At 46.5% G+C, this 19049-nt stretch overlaps 1 protein-coding gene across 1 annotated transcript; it reads left to right on the plus strand.

The window, feature by feature from the left end:
- The first annotated feature begins 3811 nt into the window (after positions 1–3811).
- Positions 3812–19049, plus strand: LOC102385357 (B9 domain-containing protein 1). The gene is made up of 7 exons (XM_006024027.2): positions 3812–3975; positions 7507–7575; positions 8747–8858; positions 10286–10382; positions 11931–11993; positions 16672–16739; positions 16921–19049. Exons 1-7 carry the CDS (start codon positions 3910–3912, stop codon positions 17064–17066), a joined length of 621 nt encoding a protein of 206 aa, XP_006024089.1. The 5' UTR covers positions 3812–3909; the 3' UTR covers positions 17067–19049.

Below are 19049 nucleotides of genomic sequence, written 5' to 3' on the forward strand. Positions count from 1 at the left end.
GGTGCGGGAGCATGGTAGACACCTGCACTCGTCGCACGCTGTGCTCAGCACTGTGATGTCTGATAAGAGGAGACCTTATAGGAGGCTGCCCTAATTTGCACCCCTGGTTAGCAACCGTTTGGGAATCGAGAGCTTGGAGGTGACAGGTTGCCCCAAGTTTCATCTGGCTAAGGTGGCTTGCAAAGCCTGCCTGTGTGCAGACACGAGCCGTCTCACCTATCTCATGTTTGCCTGGCTACATGGCTGAAACGTACTGGCCGGTGCATGTTGTGTCCTCGAGCCGTGAAGAATGCGGGGCTGTTACGGGGTCCGACTTGTCACTGGAGTTCAGACTGGAAAGGCCTGAGGTCTTGTTCACACTGGGAAAAGATAACTGGAGTAGCTGTACCAACCAGACACCTCAGGAAGAAGCTACTTAGGCACACCAGTTCTTTTACTGGTGTATATTATACCAATTCCCTGACTAGATTATGGGCAAAGGGCCGATCCTGCAAGTATAAATGTCCCTACACTGGGGCTCTTGCCAGTACCACGATGCAAATGTAGATGTATGTGACTTATTTTTCCCCCCGCAGTATCGTCCATCATCGCTGGGAAAACTTTTCCGAGCAGACTGGGAACTTCAGCAGTCAGTGCCTCCAGCTTCTCAGCCAAGATGGTACTTCTCACCGGTGGGGAGCAATATCTCTTCCCCTCGTCATTCAGCAACAGTCTCAGCAGATCCCAGCAAAGAGCCCATCTCAGCACTTCACCCTTCTGCAGGATGAGAGGCTCTGCTAAAGGAGCTGTGGTTGTGTTCATCCATTTCTTAAGCTGTCCTCCCCCATGAAATGCACTGTAAATCGTCTCCTTGGACCAACGTGCAAATCCCCCTCCTAACTGTATGGCTCCCTAGAGCGCTCAGATACGGACGGTGAGATTCTCCAAAGTTTCTACGCCCCTAAATCCCATTGAGTTCAGCGAGAGCTAAGCACCTAAATATCTCCAAAAACCTGAGCTAACACTGTTCAGTTATGGTGAGCGTGCAGGGTTAAGAGTTACTCTGCTCTCTTTGTCTTGTAAAATATTGTGGTGCCTTTAAACTTTTCTTTCAACAGCAATGTAAGCCATATTTCCTTTTAATGAGCCGAGCAGTCCCACAACTGGTAATCCGCTGGTGGCATCTAGTGGCAGTCAGCAACGTTACCTATTTATGCGGCAGCAAAGTTTAGATTTTCTTTCAGATGCCGCAAGTCCAAAAGAAACAGGCTTATTCTCTGAACGTTACATTTTCAAATCAAAATCTTTGTTTTGGAACCAAGTGAACATCAAGGCTATTTTTCTCTGGCAGAAACAAAAGATTTTGCAATCATCTCTTGGACGCCTGCTAGAACTGGCTGGGTTTTGTTCGAGGAACGTTTTGTTTCTCATGCGGTCAGGCCGCTGCCTTGCGGATCTGATTGTAGCCGCCCACTGGATATCGGAGAGCAAAATGGGATTTGCTTGACCTGATTCTTATCAGAGGTTTACACCATGTGTTGAATAAATAAGTCTAAGGGCAAGCCCAGTGTCCAGATGCATTGGATGGGGCCTGCGGCACTCGAATATACGATCAGGTTTGTATGTATACGGTGGCTTAGGTGAAATATAATCACATTCAGTAGACAGTGGTCGAGATCAAGTTAGGCCTGCAGTTTTTAAACTTTAACCCAGGACAAGTGGCAGAAGTTATGGTGCACCATGCCGCTGCGGGGATGAGGCTGTCCACTCCTTTCAAGACGGTGCCTTCTCTCTGCCTGGCCCCAACCTACGCACTTGCCCTTTCTCCTCCTCTCCCAGCAAATCTACTTCTCCCACGATGCCCGCTTTGTTCCAGCCCTGTGTGACGCGCCTAAAGCTTCATTCTTAGATGCCACTGCATGGAGACAACCTTTGAACTTCCTTTCAACCCGAGTCTGACTTTTTGAACGGGCCAAGTGGACTGAACACAGAGACACTGAGCGTGTCTATACGTGCATGTACTGCGCAGCAAGTTACTGCACAGTAAGCGGTTTTTAGGCCAGCATCTACACGTGCAGGTGTTACAGCGTAGGAAGGCTGTGTGGACTGACTCGGGACTAAAATCAGTCCTGAGTCAGTCCACACACAACATTACTATGCTGTAACGCCTGCACGCATAGACGCCTGCACGTGTAGACTAACTAAAGTTAGTCCCAAGTCAGTCCACACAGTGTTACTGCACAGTAAGGCAACTACACGTGCCTTACTGCGCAATAACTAATTGGGCATAAATTTGCTACCTGAATCATGCAAGTAGCAAATTTACACCCAAGTCAGCCTAAGTCGCCATAGTAACTGCACAGTACGGGCATGCACGTGTAGACACGTGCCCGTACTGCACAGTAATTTTCAGTTACTGCACCGTAACCTAAATTATTGCGCAGTAACTGTGCACGTGTAGACGCACCTACTGAATGCAGCCAGGTAGATCAGTGCTGGCTCCTAGAGTTAGCTGTGCTGGTTCGCCTTCTCCGCTGGCTGCCCACCATCTCAAGGGACTCATCTGGTTTTCCAGAACAAGGAAAATACTTCAAAATAAACCCCTAGCAAAAGGCTGAGACAGAGTCCACAACCAGAGATACAAGGAGGTTTCCAGGGACTCAAAAGAGCCCATCGGCCAGCTCATCAGATCCCCATGAAAAACCAGTTTGTTTCCAGCGTGGGCTTCAAAAACACAACACGCAGCCACCTCTATGTTCTCTTAATAGTGTATCTATTTTTTATTAACTTGCTTCACAGAGAAGCTGGGCTGGAAGGGATCTCCAGACGTCACCAAGGGATCCTGAGGCAGGATCATCCCTATCCAACCCATCCTATATGAATCCATCGTCTAAACTGGACAGAAGAGCTTCTGCCATCCTAGCCGGTGACCAACGGGGTCTTTTCACCCCGCTTCCAGCTTCCAAAGGAGCTCTGTGAAAAGTAGATGGGAAGCAAGGCGTTTTGAAATGGCAGGCGGTCTTCCCTGGTGAAGAAGAATAGGGGTTTTGACTGCAGGGTTGCCAACTTTGTTTGAATCTATTCCAGGAGGTTTCATCCCGTGACGGGACAACATTCATTACGGGGCGCAGGCTTCATGTCCGGAAGGCCGGTGCACGGGACGCTGACATTTTTACAAACCCCACCGGACTACTGCACAAATCAGATTCAACATTGCATATTTATCCGAATGAGTGCCCTCTCATTTATCCTCCCAGCGACTCTCAGTCATCTCCTAGGGATTTATCTCTAATTCCTGGAGACGCCAGGGCAGTCCTGGAGGGTTGGCAATGGCAACCTCGTCTTGAGGAAGGTGGAAGAAGCTTTCCCTGGGATCTGGGGGCAGAGGAAAGCCGTACGCCTGCTCCCCAAGCTTTTCACACTCCGGAAATGCCAGCCCTGGGTTTCATTTGGGGTTGTTTCTTGTTCTGTTTTGGGCGGTTTTTTGACTCCAGGAAAACCCGCCTCAGGTGTCACTGCTTCTAGTAAAAAACAAAAACAAAACAAAACAAAAATCCCAAAAGGGACCAGCCTTGGGTTTTACTTTTTCTAGTAAAAAAACAAACAAAAAAAAACCCCAAAAGGGACCAGCTCAGGTTTCACCTTTTCTAGTAAAAGACAAAAAAACAAAGATACAAAAAAAGGGACCAGCTCAGGTTTCACTTTTTCAATAGAAAAGCAAAGCCAAGCCAAGGCAGGCGGGGCTTTGGTTGCGAAGCGCTCCGAACAGCCCGCAGCAGGGCACAGCTGTCCAGCCCCGGCGCTGGCCCCGCCCCTTTGGCGCAGCGCAGCCCGTGAAGGAAGTCTGTCCCCTGCGCCTCGCCGTCCGGTATCCAAGGAGCGGCGCAACAGCGGCCCTTAGCAACGAGCCGGGCCGGGCCGCCCGCCACCATGGCCGCCGCCTGCAGCCCCAGCGTCTTCCTACTCATGGTGACGGGGCAGATCGAGAGCGCCCAGGTGAGCGCGGCTGCACTCATGCGCCATTACACCCCCCCACCCCACGTTGGAGTCTGAGGGTGACCGCCCCCTTCCTCGGGGCGCCCCCTGTAGGCTGATGTCCCCGACTCCCCGCAGAGCGCATGCGCCATTGCACCCTCTGCTGGACAGGACGCCGAGCCTCGGCAGAGCACATGCGCTGTTGCTCCCTCTGCTGGTTTGGTGCTCACGGGGCCGGCTCCCTGGAGAACTCATGAGTCATTGCATCCTCTGCGGGGCACGAGTGGGGGGGAGGAGCTTGCGCAGAGCGTATGCGCTATTGCGCCCCCTGCTGGGCTGGAACGTAGAGAGCATGCACCAAGATGGGCAGCAGGGTGGAGGCGGCATGTTGGCTGAGTCCAGGGGGGGGTGACCTGGGCAGCGGGCAAGGGGGGGGCATCACCCCATTATTGGTGGCGTGTTTTACCCACCGGGGGCAAAACCAGGCAGGATTCGCCCTGGGATAAATTCTTTTCTCCCAGGATCATGCAAAGGGACGAGCCCCCTTGACGTCTATGGGAAGCATCTGGACGGCAGGTCCGACCCAGGGCTTTGTCCCGGGACATATCCCACCTCTGCGCTCACCCCGGATGCACAGTGTGACCCAAAGAAGGGGGTTTGCACCCGAAAGTTTGCAAAGAAAAATTGTTCCATGTCTTTCATTTGGTCTAATAAACGATACCGGATTTACCCAATGATCCTTGTCTGTAACGTGACCCAAAGAGTAATGGCAACGAGCTCAAACTAGCCCCGATCATCCCCGGGGGAAAAGGGCTCCTCTGGGCTACAAGCAGACGACTGATTAGATTCAGATTTCAGCATTTCGCAGGCAACCCCAGCGGGACTGGCCGTTCGTCCACATCAAATACGCAGGAAGCGTCCAAATTAATGCTTGGCCTCGGGACGCTCGCAGCTAATTCAAGTCCATTGCCATTTAACCCTGGTGTTCAGACAGCTGAGCTACATCTTTTAATGCGAGTCAAATCTCAGGCGAATCAGTTTTAATGCGAGTCAAATCTATCAGCCGTGGATTAAACCTGTCATCTGTTTATTACCCTCAAAGACTTGACAGGTGCTTAATATGGGACGAGGAGCTTGTAAATCTGTAGGATGCCAGGATTTATTTTATATATATAAATATATATACAATATATATTATATATTTAAAATTTGTATCCAAGGCCAAATTACCCAAAACTAATTCCAAATCCAAGAGTGAAGAACCGTAAGTGGTCCTACTACTGGCAAGCATCCTCTACGCGCACCTGGGGCTTCAGATGTTTCCAAATCCTTTGGTGGGCATCCCAATGGCAGGCGCAAGCCCAGAGGCTGGGGGTTCGGATGCCCCCAAGTTTTGCTTGCCCTCAGCCATAAGGCCCTCGGAGCAAGCAAGGGAGGATGCCAGGATAAAAGGCTTTGTCCCAGGATAAATTGGTCAACTGTTCACAAACTTGAAATAATGCATTTCCCTGAGATGATCGTAGAATCGTAGAAAGTTAGGGTTGGGAGGGAGCTCAGGAGTCACATCTAGTCCACCCCCCTGCTCAAAGCAGGACCAGCCCCAACTACATCATCCCAGCCAAAGCAATGTCTAGCCGGGTTTTGAAAATCCCCAAGGATGGAGACTCGACCACCTCTCTGGGTCACCTGTTCAGTGCTTTACCACCCTCCTAGGGAGAAAAATCTTCCAAATATCTAACCTGAACTCCCCTTGCTGCAACTAGAGCCCATTGCTCCTTGTCCTGCCATCTGCCCCCACTGAGACCAGCCCAGCTCCATCCTCTTTGCAGCCCCCCTGTAGGGAGGTGAAGGCTGCTATTCAGTCCCCCTCGGTCTTCTCTTCTGCAGACTCAATCAGCCCATTTCCCTCAGCCTCTCCTCACCAGTCCTGTGCTCCAGCCCCTGAACCATTTTTGTTGCCCTTCGCTAGACTCCAGCTTGTCCACATCCTTGCTGTAGTGGGGGCCCCAAAACTGGACACCAGACTCCAGATGTGGCCTCCCCAGTGCTGACTAGAGGGGAAGAATCACTGCCCTCAATCTGCTGGCAATGCTCCTACCAACGCAGCCCAGGATGCCGGTAGCCAGGGGCACACTGCTGCCTCATCTCCAGCTTGTCCACTGGCACCCCCAGGTCCTTTTCTGCAGAGCTGCTGCCCAGCCGGTCACCCCCAGCCTGCACCAGTGCAGGGGATTGTTCAGTCCTAAATGCAGGACTTTGCACTTGTCCTTGTTCAACTTCATGAGATTTCTTTTGCTCTAGTCCTCCGATTTGTCGAGGTCTCTCTGAATCCTAGTCCTACCCTCCAGCATATCTACTACTCCCCCCAGTTTGGTGTCATCCACAAACTTGCCAAAGGTGTGCTTTACACCACCTTCCAGGTCGATGAAGACATTGAACAAAACCAGCCCTGGGAACAATCCCTGGGGCACTGCACTTGATACCGGCTGCCAACTAGACATCGAGCCATTGAGCCTGATGCTCCAGCCAGTTTTCTATCCACCTTGCAGTCCATTCATCCAGCCCATGACTTCCTTAGCTTGCCTGCGGGAATGTTGTGGGAAACCGTATCAAAAGCCTTGCTAAAGTCAAGGTACACCACATCCACCTGTCTCCCCACATCCACAGAGTCAGTCACCTTGTCAAAGAAGGCAGTCAGGTTGGTCAGACATGACTTGCCCCTGGTGAATCCATGCTGACTGTTCCTGATCACCTTCTTCTCCAAGTGCTTAGAAATGGATTCCTTGAGGACCTGCTCCTTGATTTTTCCAGGGACTGAGGTGAGGCTGACTGGTCTGTAGTTCCCTGGATCCTGCTTTTTTCCTTTTCTTAAACAGTGGCACCATGTTTGCCCTTTTCCAATCATCCGGGACCTCTCCTGATCACCATGAGTTTTCAAAGATGATGACCAGTGGCTCTACAATCTCATCAGCCAACTCTCTTAGCACCCTCGGGTGCATCCCATCCGGCCATATGGACTTGTACATGTCCAGCTTTTCTAAATAGTCCCTAACCTGCTCTTTCACCACTGGTGGCTGCTCACCTCCTCCCCAGACCGTGCTACCCAGTGCAGTAGTCCGGGAGCTGACCTTGCTTGTGAAGACTCATGCAAAAAAGGCATTAAGCACTTCAGACTTTTCTGCATCCTCTGTCACTAGGTTGTCTCCCCCATTCAGTAAGGGACCCACACTTTCTCTCAGGGCTCATTCAAGTTCCAGGGACAAGCTGCATGCGTAAAGGGTTATACCGCTTCCAGGATTTGACTGGGATCCATCAAAACGGACTCAAATGTGGTATCTGTTTGTAGCCTGAGGCAGCAAGTAGGTGTTGCATTTGAGAGGTTTGATCTTTCCTACTTCATAGGTACTGAAAGTGGGACGATGGTACGTCTGCAGGATCCCGGGACAAAAGGCTTTCTCCTAGGAGAAAGGCAGCCTCTCTTTTTTTAGGCAGAGATAAGATAGAGAAAGGCGCCTTTGAGAATAACAGCGCTTGGTTTGATTTCTCTTCCAGTTCCCAGAGTTTGACGATCTCTACTGCAAGTACTGCTTTGTCTACGGCCACGACTGGGTGCCCACCACGGTAAGCGCATTTATTGAGGTTTTCGTGTCTGGCTGCGATGGTTTCCTCAAACTGTCATGAGGCTCAGGCCAAATTTCCTGGCTGCGTTCCTGTGCTGCGCTTCACAGTTTAGACCAGTGATTCTCAACCAGGGTGTTGTGGCTCCTTGGGATGCCAAGAGTCACTTAAAGGTATAAGCACAGGCTTAACTTATTCCTGCCTGGCCATTCCCAGTCCCTCTGCAAGGAAGTAAGCACTGTAATAAATAAATTAGTCTTCAGAAGGGGAAGCCACACAATTCACAGAAAATGATGGCGGGGTGTCTTGAGTCTAATGAGGGATGCCTTGAGTGGAAAAAGGTCGAGAACCACTGGTTTAGACACACGGGGGTTGTTAGAAATCCAGCGTCCAGCAGAAACTTTTCTTTTGTTCTGTGTTTGTACCATACCCTGCACAGAGAGGGTCTTGTCCATGATGAGATTGAGGATGCTACTGCAATGTAGCTATAATGCAAATTGCTCCGTAAGTACAAAAAGGGCGATTTTTCTTCCAGTATTTAGAATCCTGATATTTAGTTAAATTGCCTTGGGAAGAGAGTGCTCTAGTTGATGAAGCACATCCATGTTAATGCGTCTTGAATGTTAATCTTTGATTGACATTCGATCTTCTTGTTTCACTTTCCTGTGTCTCTTATTCCTTCACTTAGAAACCGAGCTTAATTATTCTTTCTGAGTTTAAAGAGGAAGAGAAAAGTTTTGTTAACATTCATGTGGTACTTTGAATAATAACGCCATGTATACCCCGTGTACTGTTAGTGGTTTAATTAGACCTGTCTTTTTGTTGTGGTCCAGATAGTCAAAGTACTTCATGCTAGGTCCAATCAAAGCTTTTTAGAAATGTCAATAAAATTTTGGGGCTTAGATTCACACTCAGTGCAAATGGGGTATCAGCTTTTGCAGTGAGGATCTCTAATTGTAGATCAATTGGCGCACACAGCGCTATCTTGCATTTTGAGCAAGCAAACTGTACCACACGTAGGGACTCGTTGAAAATTTGGCCTGTGGTCTATCTGAAACCCAAGCAAAGCCATTTTCCCCCTCCCAAATGCATATCTGCATTTCATTCTCTAACATGCCCTAGTATTTGTGTCTTGTATTTGTACAGTATGTAACGTATAATGCTCTTGCTCTAGGGTTTGGAAGAGGGAATATCTCAGATCACCTCTAAAAGTGGAGATGCACAGCAAACCCTTGTGTGGAATTTTCCGATTGACATCACCTTTAAAAGTACCAACCCCTACGGTTGTAAGTAAACTTCAGGGAAGATCTGAAGGGGTCGGACTCGATGATCTGTTGAGGTCCCTTCCGACCCTAGCATCTATGAATCTGTGGCTGCTTGCAGTTGCTTGGTACTAGATTCACAAAGGACTTAGGCCACCAAGTGCCCTCTAACTCCCAATCTGCATGCCTAAGTCCAACATTGCAGGCCTCAAAACCCCCTTTTAGGTGCCACCTAACCCTGGGGGTGCCATAAGATCTACTTCTAGGCATACTCCATATATCAGTCTTGGCAGGGCTAAGTAACTGGTGCCTAGCACTACCAAGCCCTGCCAGGATCCTTCTATCTCTTTGGAGACCCAGTCCATCTGACACAGTAGGCATTTGTAAAGTAAGTTTGGCAGGACTGGGTCTACACAGGAACAGCTGCCACTGCTTTTTTTTTTCCTAATAGCTTAACGATTAGACAATTCATCCCAAATGTGGGAGTTGTGCCATTCAGTCGGTGAAGGAATTGAAGCAGATCTCTCACCTTTCAGAAGAGCAGACTAACCACTAGGCTATAAGCTATTGGGAGGGGAGGGGAAAGTTGCCCTAAGTCTTCCTGTAGAAGCTGTTCGGCTTCTCGTGGAATAAGTAAAAATTCCATTGGAGAAGGCAGAAATAGGAGGAATGAGCAAGGGCTCCCTAGACTAGTGGGTATGGGCACTTTCCTATGTGGGGGGATGACAATCCAGGATCTAGTCTCTGGTAATGAGAAGCACTGTATTGCTAAGTTCCTTTGCGAAACTAGTTCTTGGTATGCACTAACTGTGACTCTGGAAGCTGGGTCGAATGCCTTGGGCTGGTCTCCATAATAAGTGCTGGAGTGGCCCCCCAAGTAAAGAAACATGCACAGTTCTGCCTGTCATCTTTTGCCCTTGTAAGCGAAAGAAAAAGTCAGCATCGCAGACCAGTGTGTACCTTGTGTTAGGCTGAATCCAGTTAAACTTTTGCTCTTTGTGATACTTTTAGGCAGCTCGTTTTCTTGTCTGCTTTTGAAGTTTCTTTTGGAGTTAAATTCGAGTGAGCGTCACTTAACCTTTTCTGGAAATTAAGCCAGTAGACTCCAGTATTCTGTCAGGCACCATATTTCTTTTAAGGGCTTTCATCGCCTTTTCTTAATGAGTACATTTCTTTGAAACTGGTAAAGCTTGTACTATATTTACTTTTGCAATAATACAGCCAGCACTCTCTTAAAGTGATCTTTGCCTGCCTATACCCACTGGCTGTTAATTCCCCCATGCATCTAATTAACTAACACAGTTGACTCCTTTGGCCTGCAGTTCTTAATTGCTAGCAGGCACGGTTAAATAGCAACAAGCTATTAGAATATGAATTTAAGTCGTAAGAAGACCAAATCCATCCACTTTCCTACCCTGACTCCTTTAAGTTAACTTCTTTTTGATTTTTAGGGCCTCAAATAGTATTAAGCGTTTACGGACCTGACATCTTTGGAAATGATGTTGTCCGTGGTTATGGAGCTGTTCATGTTCCCTTCACGCCTGGAAGGTGAGTTTAATGATTGATTGTTCTTCTGGTTTCAGCTGTTCCTTACCAAACAGATTTTATTCCATCTCTCTTGTTCCTATTTTTTAACATAAATCGTGGCTTCAGGACCCCAAAATGCTCTAATACTGCCTTGTAACTTCCCTGTACCATAGGAGTGCAATACATTGCTTGGTAGTCGCTTGCAGTTACCAAAACTGAAGGTGTGTCTATACTCTCCTGCAGGCTGGGGTAGAGATAACCCTGTTGGCTCTAAACCAGGTAGCATGGAAGAAGCCTTGTTGCAGTAGCATGTATGTCCTGGGGCCCACCGGTGCTCAAAAGTCTTTGCTCTTGTGACTAGACTGCTTTTCATACCGGAGCTAGCAGTGTGATGCTACAATTAGCAGAGCAAACAATACGCTGGCATGCATCAACCCAGACATCTCAAGCAAAACTAAGGAAGTTATTCTCCTGCTCTGCTCGGCTTTGGTGAGGCCTCAGCTGAAGTACTGCGTCCAGTTCTGGGCGCCGAACTTCAAGAAGGATGTGGAGAAGGTTGTGAGAGTCCGGAAAAGAGCCACTTGTATGATCAGAGACCTTAAGAGCGAGCCATATGAGGAAAAGCTGGCAGATACGGGACTGTTCAGCCTAGAAAAGAGAAGCCTTCAGGGGGATTTTGTGGCAGCTTGCAAATGTATCAGGGATTAGCATCAGGGGCTAGGCGAACAGCTATTCACCAAAGCGCCCCAAGGGAAAACCAGGAGCCATGGTCATAAACACCTAGAAGGTTTCAGATTGGATATAAGGAAAAACTTCTTCACGGTTCATGTGACCAGACTGGAATAGACTCCCAGCGGGGTGGTGCGGGCACCTACCCTGGAGATGGACGCACACCTTGCAGGGGTTAATTTGACCCCAGCGGTCTTTCCTGCCCAGAGCAGGGGGGCTGGACCCAACGATCTCACAAAGTCGCTTCCAGCCCTAAATTTCTGTGAATCCCTATTCTAACCTGCAGCATGGACATACTCTTAGCCTTGAGGCTTTGAATTTAGCATAGGTTCTAATTTTGGGACTTGTTTCCACTTGGAAGTCAATGTGCAGTAAGCTACAGATTGTATTTAGAGCGCTGTGCCTACTCTGTGTTGCCTGTGAGTGTAGACACAAATGACTGAAAGTGAAGTAAGCTATTTCACCCTTTGTGTGCACTATATGTATCTATAAAGGGTAATAGCGTGAAGTGCACCCTCAAGCTTTGCATGTGCTACCTTCCCATTTTGGAGAAGCCCTTAGGTTGTGTAAAGGCAGGGCAGCTGAAGACTGAATTTTCACTGCGAGTTGTTCAACCCTTTCACCTGTCTTTAGGGAAGTGCACCTGCTGGAAGCTGCTCCTCTCATGCAGGCTTCTCCATGTAAATAAACTCTTTTGTGTTCATGAACTACAGGTCCCTCGTGCACTTTATTTTTAAAGTCATATTTGAACTTTTGTTACCACAATAAATATAGACGTACTAGACATTGATATGAGAGCGTTTCGGAAATAACTTCTGTGTCTTTGTCACTTCTCTTTAGGCACGAACGAACGATTGCTATGTTTGTTCCAGAATCGACATCAAAGCTGCAGAAATTCACAAGGTAATAATTAAAGGTGATATTAGTCCCATGGGTAAAGACTTCGATAGTGTCTCCCACTCCTCATCTTGTGCATAAGGTTTGGGTAAGGGTAAGCATGGCGTCCTGATTTTCATGGACACACGTGGTAACTAGCTGAAATTGTGACTTTCTCTCTCCAGATGCTTCCTTTAACATTTTACATTATCAGTCTTCTTAGAGTAATATTGTGTACTTTCATCTTTTTGTAGCCCAAGTAATTGGAAGAGTACTTGCTATATTCCTGTCAATAGGGAGGGATAACTGCTCAAAAATTAGCCACTAAATGATTATCAAAGACAAAGTGCCACATATTCCTTTCCTCTTTAAGGCTCCTAAAAATAAAAAATAGCAGTTGCAGTGATGGCATTTTTGCAAATCAACTGAAATAACTTCATTTGCAGAACTGAAGGAAGCACATTAATGTCTTTATTGCATAGATTTGCACAAGTATTGCACTTATTTTTCTTCATGTAGTTCAGCAACATCTGGTGCAGGGACTAGTGCAGAATGAAAACGATCATTATGAAGACACAGGATATTAAGTACGGCATAAAAAGTTTTAAAAATATATTCGAATCATTGCACCAGGGAACATTTTCATATTCTGAGTATGAAGGTCTTACTCTATTGCTTATTATCAGTTCATTTTTCTTGAATAGCAACAATGTCTTTTTTTGACACTTAATTTTTTGTTAAGGAAGTAAGTCTTCTCCCTGTCTTCTTTTATGCTCCATCATGGTATAAGATGATGAATGCTAAAGTCAGAACTGTTGGGGAATTTGGTCTTCCTTGGAACATTTCTAGAAGAAGGGACACCCTTTTAAATGAATAGGAACTGCTTTACTGATTCGGATGCACAGAAATCCCAGCCTACTGCACCAAGCCACACAGTTTGGGGAGAAGGTGATCAGCCCTCAGTGGTGAAAAAACAGGTTAGGGACTATTTAGCGAAGCTGGACGTGTACAAGTCCATCGGCCCCGACAAGATGCACCCAAGGGTGCTGAGGGAATTGGCTGATGTGATTGCAGAACCACTGGCCATTATTTTTTAAAACTCTAGCAATTGGAGGAGATCCCAGACAATTGGAAAAGGTCAAACATAGTGCCCACCTTGAAGAAAGGGAAGAAGGAGGATCCAGGGAAATACAGACCAGTCAGCCTGACCTCAGTCCCCAGAAAAATCATGGAGCAGGTCCTCAAAGAAGCCATTTCTAAGCACTTGGAGAAGGTGATTAGGAACAGTCCCAGTATTCCCCCTCTCATATACATACTCAACTGAATAGCCATGAAATGTATGTCAAAAGATATTTGTCAGAAGGCAGGAAGTTTAAAACTGAATATTAGCTATTGTTCTGCGGTTGCTGAAGCTTTAATATGAATTGTTTCATAGCGAAAGCTGTAGAGGTAAGATGAGGAAAATTGAGGGTATGATGCGAACCTTAAAAAGTAATGTTTCAGCTCCCATCAGTTTGGCTTACAACCTTCTGTTGTTTAAATGGGTCCCATTTTAATGTAACGTCTTGCTTGAGAAATAACTTCTGAGGTGCACTGTATTGCATAGGATATAGGGCTGGACAGGACCTCTGGGTCACCGAGTCCAGTCCACAGGCAGCTCTGCTATATAACGTCATTCATGTATTTATTAAGCTGTATCTCAAAACCAATTGCAGGGGTATTTTGTTTGGTTGTTTTGCCCCCACTACTTATATCAGATGGTCGGTTCCAGGATCTCCCTCCTCTGCTAGTCAGAAACCTTCCTCCAGTTTTTAAATTTATTTGCAACCAATTCATACCCATTTGTTCTTATGCCAACACTGTCCTCTACTTTTAATTAAACTGGAAGCTTTTCAGGGTGACAAACAAGTCTTTCTGTATGGTTATACTCTTCCCAGCACAACACGTTTCCCCATATCGTCAGTGAAGACTTTGCCTGTTATGCCAGTACAACAGTAAGAGTTTTCCCAGCTCTGCGGCCCTGTTCATCCTCTCATTTTTTGACACTTTTTTCCAGGTCTCTGAAATCTTTCCTGCAAATTGTTCCGTCCTGTGTTTCATGTGGGTACAGAGGTCAGCAGGATCGGGGTCGTAATCAGCAGTTTGGTTTTTTTAATGATGTTTGGTTTTTTAAATGAGGTTAAGAAGACTGAAAAAAATCATTTTCTGATAGCAATTAGTAAGGCAGGCTATTCTAAACTAAACAGGCACAGATACAGCAGTAAGTGGTGAATGAGTGTGTGAAATTTTAGATCATTATTAAACATGAAATGTTGTTTTTTTTTAAAGGTGCAAGCTGTATTGCATTGCTTTCTCTGCAGCTTTTCCATTTACAATCCTAATCTTCTTGTCATTTATATGACATTTTGTGTAGCAACATCAGGGACAAGCCATATTCACTTAATATCCACTGATCTCTGTGCTGCCCTCCTTCCCCCCTGTAATGTGGCAGGTGATATTCTGATAACGATAAACTGAGCACCGGAAGTGGGGAAACAAATTGTATTCTCCACTCACTGGTTGCTTCCAAATCTGTGCTATTGACTAATGGTGAGAGATGGAAGACACGGATTGAAACGAGCCAGAGGTGGTCAAAACATGCCCGCCACTTTCGAGAAGAGTGCCAGAAACCATTTGAGCCCCAGACACTGCTATCCTTGTTCACTGTTAGGGCCTGGCCTGGCCTGCAGCCTTCTGACCATTCAAGCCTCTGGACCCTCTCGAGATTCTCCACATCCCTCTTGAAGTGTGGCACCCAAAACTGGACACAGTACTCCAACTGCGGCCTGACCAGTGTCGCAAAGAGGGGGAGCATCACCTCCCTGGACCTGTTCATCTTGCATCTGCTAATGCATGATGAAGTGTGGTGAGCCTCGTTGATCACTTTGTCACATTGACGACTCGTGTTCATCTTGGAGTCAACTGTGACACCAAGGTCCCTTTCCACTGCTGTCTTTGCATGGATGAAGCATACTGGCAGAGGATCAGCTGGCTCTCCTTAGCAAAGAGTCCATCATTCGCACTCCAAAAATCATTGCTTCTCTCAAGGAAATGACCATGTCTAAATACCAGAAATGTCCAATCTATATGAAAGTCAGTTGGGTTTGTCTACACGTGCCTAAACTTAATGTGCCTTTAAGGTACATTAAGCCAATTTAGGTGCACATCTACATGTAGACAAGCTAATGTGCATTAAGACACATTAAATTTAGGCTGGCATAGCTAAGTCACATTAGCTCCAATGTAGCCGTGCTAATCCACATTAATCATCTACACATGGGCTAATGTGACTTAGCTATGCCAGCCTAAATTGGTAATTGCTTTAAACAGATATCAAATTTAGGCAGAGTTAGCCTAAAATCACCATTTTTAAGGTGCATAAAGGGCATGCACATGTGGACATATACCCTTAATGTGCAATAAAAATGGCAATTTTAGGCTAATCCCACTTAAAAGGGCCCAACGATGCCTTGAAAGCAAGTCAGAGAGTCCCAAAGCTTTTGTCTGTTTGGTGTCCAAGAGCCCAGAGGTAGTTTTGCTTGATATTACGTCCAGCAAGAGAGGAAACATAATTACAAAATAGGACAGAAACACCTGGTGGAATGATCAGGAATATTTGTTGAAATGGTTAAGGAGCTCGGTAGTGAACAGCAAGGAGATAAGAGGCAAAATGGCTTTGTAGAAGTAGGAATAGAGATGGGTATGTAGGTAGGTGTGCACGCATGTGTGTGTGTTGGAGGGTCGTTCTGTCGGCTTCAAGTTTAGCCTCTATATACTTCAATAAATGCACTGACGTAGTATAATCAGGGTAGCGCAGTCACTTCTCGTCTTTCCCAACAGAACATTTCTGGCACAACTATATAAGCTGTACTGCATCAAATACACGTGTTCAATACAGACAAACAGGAATGATTTCCTACAGTCTTTACTTCTTGAGAGAGTTTTTTTTTAACCTTTTTATGGCCTTTTATGGCACTGTCAGTATAACTTTTTTACAGGTACATCATGACACAGCTGGGCAAATAGACACTAGATCATACATAGGGTTTAACAGTTCAGGGCTGAGTAGAGCCAGGAGCATTTCCTACCAGTAAATGGTTCAGCATTTCTTCCGTTGTAGTTCAGTCAAAATAGAAACAGCATTACCTGGTACGATTCCCATTACTGAATGGCAGTCAGATGCAAGCTTCGCTTTACTAGGGCTGTACAAAGAAGCTCCAAAGAAAACTAAGCATTCCCTAGCTATAGCACGCACATCTTTAGGACTTAATTGTGATCTCCCAGCTCATCCTGCTCCCAGCTCATCCCGATTAGCAGCTTCTGACTCTACAAGTAGTCTCATTTCTGTGAGACTGCTCCCAAAGGTCCTATTCGGTGGGCACGTTGCCTTACAACGGCCCACGTGTGATCACCTGCTACATGTCTGTAGCGACATGCTCCCCGCTTATAGCGCGCCACTACGGCAACGTAGCAAGCAAATCTAAGCCTGCGCCGCCCGCATGGCACGGTACGGACCCTAACTGCACCAATGTTAGCTCTTCAAAAAGGAAATGCTGAAACGTGGCAACGCGTAGACGCACCGTGTGGAGCTGATCCAGTGCTGACTTACGTCAGTAAAACAGCGTGGTCAATCTGTTTATAGCTTTCTTTTCTCTTTTTTTCCCAGCTGGCTCACAGGAAGGCGTCCGGAGTTCACCGACCCAAGGGTGGTTGCCCAGGGAGAAGGACGAGAAGGTAAATGATCGGGAGTTTCAGTCCCTGCTTCCTGTGTGCCGGTATTGGCCTTTCTTTTGTTTGCCAAAACTTCACGAGTGAATTGAGCGTGGTGAGAACAGCTCCATGCAGGTATTCTGGGGGGGCTGTAATGACTCTTCAGTGCGCTCTGCTGGCTAACGTTGTGTCCTCCTATTTCCAGTGACCAGGGTGCGTTCCCAAGGCTTTGTGACCATTTCCTTCAACGTGGTGACTAAAGACATGAAGAAGTTAGGTTACGATGTAAGCCTGAGTGACATGCAGAACCCTTCCCTAATGTCTCTGACCGAGGGGATTCATAAATATTAAAGTAGACAGGAGCTTTCCCAAGGCACGAACGGGAGTGACTGCCCACGCTGACTTCTGTTCTTCCGCTGGAATTGAATGACTTCCTGTTCTTAGAAAGTTTTGCCTGGAGCTCTACTTTCCGAATAAACTCCAGCCGGTTTGGCCTCTGTATGATATTATATCGCACGTACGTACAAAACGCAGTGCAGCGTGTTAAGCATACAGGGTTTTTGAAAATGTGTATGAATCCTAATGCTGTTGGATTAGTAAATGGTTATCGTTTTAAGATATTGTAAGCAGTTTCAAGACACACGGTGCATAACAAAACACTTTTTGTAAAAGAACCTTTTGTACATTTTTATTTACTTACAGAATTGCATGTTTTTACACTGTTAAATGTTTTCCTCATACTCAGAACATTAGCATGAACCCGAAGCCATTTACTAATGCTTTTATAATAGTCGTGTGAAATCCAAATTGAAATACCTTCAAAAGAAAGGGAGCCTGAGAATGTTTAATGAAACAGTCATGCTCTTTCCTCTACCACGGCAGTGTTTCTTGTTTGTGCAGCTATTGCAGGTTTCCATTATAATCCCATTTCAGTGCTTTAGAAGTTGCCTGTGACTAAGATGTTGAATAAACTGTAAAAGTAAATCCTCCCAAAATTATCAGCAAGAGCAATTTGGCTTTTGCTTTTAAAACAAGTACTGGGCACGCATGGACACATGCACATACTGCTTTCCCATTTCCAGATTTTTTTACATTGCTTTCCCATTTCCAGATTTTTTTCCCCCAATCAAGCCCAAAGCAAATCCTAAGTGGTTCATTTTCGGGGGGGAAATAATTCACTGTGTTCAGCGTGTCCTTGCTGCAAGCTCTTCAGTCTCATTTACGTGCAGCGAGGGTGAGGATCTGGGAAAAGGCAAATACAGTCCAAGCACACAGGATATGGGCACAGCCACAAGCAGTGGGCACTCCTCTACCCCAAAGGGCAGTAGCTGCCGCAGGGGTAGCTGTCAGGCCACATCTCTCTCCCCGCGTGTCCATTTGAAGTCTGCGCTCTGTCCAGTTCTGCCAAAGACATTTCTCCCGTCGGCCCAGCTCTACAAAGCAATAACTCTCGGATGATGGCCCCGGGCCTCTGCCGATGCAGCACCTGCAATACCTCATTCTACCGCCTGGGCAAGATCAACCGACAGAAGAGGGGCTTTGACAGAGGTGTATTTGTTTACCCTGGAATTACACCGTGGCTTCCTGTACTTGGCCCGCACGGTAAAGAGAATAATCAAACCGCACTGAATTTGACAGGCAGGCTTTTCTCCGCTCCTTAATTCTCTCCCTGGGGTTGGGCAGTGCTTGTTCAGCTCATCACAGTGACTGCTCCCTGGGCTCAGGGGTCTGCAGTATGAGGGTGCTGAAAATGACCTTCGTTTTGCAGAGCTTCTCTTGATGCCGTCTCCTGATGCTTTTCGATGAGTCCTGTTGTAAGCCAGGACTAGTGATCTCTGCCTTTGGAGTGAAAAAAACCAAGTACAAACATTTCTCTCTGTGTCCTCTGTGCTGCTTTTTCTGTCTCGGGGAAACGTGTTAATCCAAGATCATCTTGTGCCCTTTGTACCTGAGGTGAGTGTGTAAAATCTACTGTGAGACAATGTAGTCAGTTTGAGAGTAAATTCTGGGCATGCAGATTTGCAAAGTTTGGTCTCAAAAGCTAGAAGACCAGATTTAACGTGATCCCTGTCCCTTATGGAAATCAGAGACACATTAAAAAAACAGCACAAACAAAAAGTACTGGGCATTCGGCGTACGTACGTATTATACAAAGAGCATTGCTGGTAGGACTCTAGTTCCTCATGCTATAGAGCAGTCCACATGAACACTTTATTTGGAAATATAGTTTGCAAAGCTAATATAAAGCATTTTGGAATTTTTTTCTGTTCCCTAGTATGTTTTGTATGGCCAATGAATGGTTTTATAAAGTGCGTTCTCCATAAATTACTTTTT

This window comes from Alligator sinensis, unplaced genomic scaffold (genome assembly GCF_000455745.1).
Source record: "Alligator sinensis unplaced genomic scaffold, ASM45574v1 scaffold1283_1, whole genome shotgun sequence".
NCBI lineage: Eukaryota > Metazoa > Chordata > Crocodylia > Alligatoridae > Alligator > Alligator sinensis.